The sequence below is a fragment of the Electrona antarctica genome (assembly GCF_951216825.1).
Source record: "Electrona antarctica genome assembly, chromosome: 6".
NCBI classification, from domain to species: Eukaryota; Metazoa; Chordata; class Actinopteri; order Myctophiformes; family Myctophidae; genus Electrona; species Electrona antarctica.
This window is the reverse complement of record NC_136811.1, coordinates 27,093,061-27,098,568: the sequence shown is the minus strand read 5'-3', so window position 1 is coordinate 27,098,568 and position 5,508 is coordinate 27,093,061. Positions and strand designations below refer to the sequence as shown.

Genomic DNA, 5,508 nt, shown 5'->3' with positions numbered 1-5,508 from the left:
AGCTCCGCCTTATGAAAGAGGAGAGCGAGAGCGAGATAGAGAAAGAGAGAGAGAGAGAGAGAGATGGTGAAAGTGTACAGTCTGACTGTATTTTCTCACACTCGCCTAACGAGTATGCAGTGTCTACGAACATGTGCCCGATATATTTGCCAACAAGTAGGCTACAAGACGGAAAAAAAACGAAAAAAAACAAAAACACATTGAAGATAATGAGATTTCAACTGTTGATTAATGTCTGGATGTACGATATATTATTTATTAAAGCTCAATGAACGATCTCTCAATCTCTCTAAGGGCTATGATAAATTGCCTATATAGATTACCTTAATTATAAGCATATTATTATCTAAATATATGTAGCCTATTACGAATTCAGAATCAGATATGATTTTTTTTAAAGGGGGGGGGGGGTTAAATCGTGGTTTACCAAGGCTATAATACACACCTGAGTCTGACAATGATAATAAACAACCTGTGAGGGATATTGTGAATAAATACTAGCCGGAAAATGGCTCATATTTCGAGCCACGTTTTGTATGATTACCCAGGCAACCGAATCGTACAGACTGTACTCAAACTGTAGGCCTACTCAATGTAAAGTTTCCATATGGTAAAGCCGACTCGCATCGTATGTAGCAGTCAGTTAATGGTATACACATGGCTTGGTGGTAAGAGAAAAATGGCCCATAATAACATAAGCCAATGTCTCTTTAAAAAAAAACTTGAAGTTTGTCGTTGTATTCTGGAATGAGGTCAGACATGAGGCTCCTCATTGCACGCGCTGATTATTATTAGATTCCTTTTTCGACCAATAGGCGCCGAGGAGGCGTGTTTTGGCACAGAGGCAGGGTAGAGACAGTGTTCTATTGGTGGAATTTTATCGCCGTTGTATCTTTGGAAAGGGATAAAGCCGAGCAGAGGAGAAACTGAATGCTGCTTGAAACTCAACTCTACTGCAGATGGAAGGCGGAACCTGTAACTCGCTCTAGGTTTTTGAAACCCTCTCTCACTCTCCCCACGCATGGCTTTTCCTATAGGAGAGAGCACAAGGCTATGCAGAGAACAGCAGTTACCTTAGATACTTTGTGTGAAACTTGGACGCCTTTTCAGTGCCAGTGCGCCCAGTGTGGCACTCAGACTGCGCTCGGCAGCTGTGGTGCGCGCATATGTTCGGTCCCACACGACTAAATAGACTTTATAAGGGCCAGAAGGAAGAGACACAGATAGAGGTACACAGTGCACAGTGGAGAGTGCATCACCTTTGCTGTCTGCGCTGTAAAATCACCAACAGAACCTGGACATTTGACTTTTTAAGCATTTAGCCTTTTTCAAAGGCCAACAGCGGATACTGGACTGAGTTATTATCAACTTAGTCTCAGGACTTAAGTATTTTGAGCGTTTTTCTGAATTTACCAAACCCAGAGCCGGCGAAGAGGGGAAAAAGAGCTGAGTTTGCTCTAAAGTGAAGCCGAGAGAGAACGAACGCATTTCTCTCCCTGTGTCTGTGTGACTGGGCAGCATGGTACAGAAGATGAGCCACGCGGACAACACCGACGAGGCGCTATCTTTTTTCACCGGGGATTCGAGCTCTGACTCTGGCGCGTGCATGGACCTGGATGCGGCCGCGTCACCTCCTTCCCCCGGCTCCACTGCCTCCTCGACCGGGGAAAAGCTGGGAGAAAACCCGGCGTGGTGCAAAACCCCCAGTGGGCACATCAAGAGACCCATGAACGCATTCATGGTGTGGTCGCAGATAGAGAGAAGGAAGATTATGGAACAGTCTCCAGACATGCACAACGCCGAGATCTCCAAGCGTCTGGGGAAGCGATGGAAGCTACTCAAAGACTGCGATAAGATCCCCTTTATCCGGGAGGCAGAGCGGCTGAGGCTCAAGCACATGGCGGACTACCCCGACTACAAATACCGGCCAAGGAAGAAGGTGAAGTCGAGCGCCACAAAACCAGGTAACGGGGAGAAGGGAGAGAAACTGAGCAACAGTCCCAACAGCAACAACACCAGCACTAAATCATCCTCTTCGAGGAAGAGCGGATCCAAATCACCCAGCAGCAGCAGACCCCACAAATCACTTTTCGGGACCAGTAGTAGCAGCAGCAACGGCACCAAAGCATCAGCATTTTCCTCGGATCACCCGTCGGAGCACCACCACTCGCTCTACAAGTCCAAATCGGTTTCCTCGGCGGCCAAGCAGATCCCCGAGAGCAAGAAACCAAAGCGGGTCTATGTTTTCGGCAGCGGGGGTAACATGAGCGTCAGTCCCGCCTCCTCCGCCGCGGTCCCGGCCAGTCCGACCCTCAGCAGCTCGGCGGACTCCAGCGACCCGCTCAGCCTGTACGAAGACGCGGCCAGCGGCAAGGAGGAGGGCGGGCTGTCTCCCAGCAGCAACGGCAGCAGCACCGGCGCGCCTTCGGAGCGACACGGCCGCCACACGTACGCCAGTCGGCGGGTCTCCTCGCCTACCCCCTCCGGGTCCCACTCGTCCGCCTCGTCGCATTCCTCGTCTTCCTCGGAGGACGAGGAGTTCGAAGACGACTTGCTTGATGTTAACCAGAGCCCCGGGTTTGATAGTATGTCACTGGGAAGCTTCGGGTCTTCAGTTCTTGACAGGGATTTGGATTTTAACTTTGAGTCCGGTTCCGGGGGCTCACACTTCGAGTTCCCCGACTACTGCACGCCTGAGGTCAGCGAGATGATTTCAGGGGACTGGCTGGAGTCTACCATCTCTAATCTGGTCTTTACGTATTGAGTAAACATGACAGGTTGACCTAATGTTGTCCAATACAAGCAAAAACAACAGGAGAGACTGGGATTCTCGGTAAAGTGAGTTTTATAGTTTGTGTCAACAATGCCAGACTAGAAAAGTACCACTATTACCCCCTAACAAGGCTCCCATCGCCGATACAGAGACAGACAGTGGGCTGTGTGCGATTATGAACTAACTTCAAAGCGAATAATAACATGCGTTTTATAGCTATTTCTTTGGATCGTGGACTGTGGGACTCGGTCACAAGCAGGAGGAGGGCGCTCAGTTGCCACGATGTGAGTCTGAGAGAGATCAGTGAATGCTCTGATTAGGACCAACTGAGTTCCTATTGAAACAAACACTCGGTCTTGAACTGTTTTGAACTGAACAACTGTGATTGATTTGCACGTTAAAGCGACGGCAGTCCGCGGTCTGCCATTTACTTAATCAATGTTACCGAAAAAGGGACTTTTCACAACTTTTACAAATCGCCAAGTGAACTTCATCATAACTTAAAGAGGTACAGAAATAGGACTGTTGTGCGACGGTTTTTGTGGTGTCAGCGAAATGGATTTTTTATGACAAGGTGGGTTTTCAAAAGTCGAATATTTTCACAAACGCAAAAACGCATGATAGCCTCCTACAACTCTGTTCCTGTCTTGTACTGAGATTTTCTAAGACTGTCGAACAGTTAAGTAGTGTTAGGGTTATTTAAATGGATAGGTGGCGCTCTGTTCGGTTCCTCTCTTTTAAAAAGGACATGAAAAAGAATCACCAGCTGTTGTAAACTTCAGGATTCAAACTCAACTTCAAATCTGTGCTGAACTTTATACACTTATTATTATCCTCTACAATTCAGGACCAAAATTCGTTTTATGTTAATTTCAGATATTATAGAGAAATCCTCACTGATTTTTCATCCTCTGAGCTTTGTTTTGTACGTTTATTCAGATGCCATTTTTATATGGGATGTTGTATTTATATACTGGGCCAAGCATTTTTGACTTATCATTTTCTGTGTTGTATGCATTAAGTCATGTTGTTTTCTGTCTGTCAGTCTGTGTCTGTCACGTTTCCTTCTCAGGCGAAGGGCTAGAGTTTTAAAAACATTTTTTTTAGTTCTTTTTATATTTAAATGTAGACTTTGGACACTTAAAAAAGAGAGGAAACAGTTTGATTATTTTCTCAGTGTATTTTTGTACAAATCTATATCAAAAAGGGGGTGTCAACAATCGGTGTGTAGCCTACTAATACTGCTGTTTTGGATTTCCTAGTTTTAAATACCCTGCTGGCTGGTTCTCAGTCTGAGCCAGCCAGCCTACCGTTCACGTTTACAATAGAAATCTGCAGGCTTCTTAAAGACACAGGAACACATTTATTCTACACAGTGGAACATGTGGGTTAATTTAACAACATCAGTATCTGGAGCAGCCACTCCTTAGTGCATTTCCTGTCAGATATTTTGCCTATGACAACAAATGAGGAGATTGTAGCTTTAAATTTGAATTATTTCCTGGTGTTTTTTCTATTGATGTCAAAATTTGGTAAGCAACCACTGGATTGAATGGGGGCATCAATCAACAAAGCAAGCATACAGCAACAAGCATTATTCAAATTGCTGACTTGAGTTCCGCAACAATTAATTGTACTGCGTTTCTCATTGTATTTGGATATATAATCTTTTCTACTTGTCGGCTAACTATTAGCTAATAATTGTTTTAGTATCTTTATGGCATGGTGAATAGCATTTGTATTTCAGATTCAGGTTATTAGCTGTTGTGTTTTTAAGAAAAAAGAAAAAAATGAGGAAAAATTCAACGTGAAATCGATCTTTGTATATTTGACTGTATCATAAAGCAAAAAGATTGTGTGTTTATGTATGTCGTTGCTATCAAGGACAGGCACTGTCTAGAACTGCTATCTTTTACACACCCTTACTTATGTTTAAGGTGGTCGTTCAGGACTCTTTTTTTATATATATATATGAAAGCATTTTTAAATATATTAACTTTATTTTTCATCCATCCTGTGCAATATGCTGTGTAGAATTATTGTTTTATTGTCTCTAATCATGCCATAAAAAGCAACCATCCTTTTTTGAAAGGGCGAGTAAGGGGGAAACTCATGCCAGCTAAATTGTGTCCATTCACTGCCTGTCAGATTGTTGATATAAAACTTGTGTACAGAACTTTTTTCAAGGAAGGAAATAAATATCAGCTGGAACTGAAACCCTACAACTCTTCTCTTGACTCTTTTTATGTTTAACTTCTTGTTCTCCCTATTTTGGGCATGCAATTAAAAAAAATGCTCCATTAGCATCTTTACAAAAAGCACAACATAGTGCCGAATAAAAAACAGTTCTGTTGGGCAAGAAACCTGGAATATACCAGACATATATATATGTCAAGACATAAAATGAACCATACATATAAAAACAGAACTATAGTCATACCTTTTAATGTTAAACAAATTAAACATTGCATTTATATGAGGTTAATTTGAAAATGTAGACTAGATATCATTTGCATTAATGTGACACCACCACGACCCAAGAAGCTATTCTATTGTAGTTTTTGTGTCCATCAAAGTTTACAGTTTCATTCAACTTGGATCCAAAACGAGTGGGTTTACTAGATACTCATAAAACTGAATGAACCTAATAGAAACACCGGCAGATTGTTGGAAGATTCTTTTTGGGATATCCAGCTTTATGGCTGATTTCATTAGCACCATGCTGGCTCCCATGT

At 43.1% G+C, this 5,508-nt stretch overlaps 1 protein-coding gene across 1 annotated transcript; it reads left to right on the top strand.

Moving 5' to 3' along the window:
• The first annotated feature begins 954 nt into the window (after nt 1–954).
• sox4b (SRY-box transcription factor 4b) lies at nt 955–5,004 on the top strand. The gene has a single exon (XM_079503078.1). The coding sequence runs from the start codon at nt 1,520–1,522 to the stop codon at nt 2,762–2,764; it is 1,245 nt and encodes a 414-aa protein (XP_079359204.1). The 5' UTR covers nt 955–1,519; the 3' UTR covers nt 2,765–5,004.
• Nucleotides 5,005–5,508: the final 504 nt, after the last annotated feature.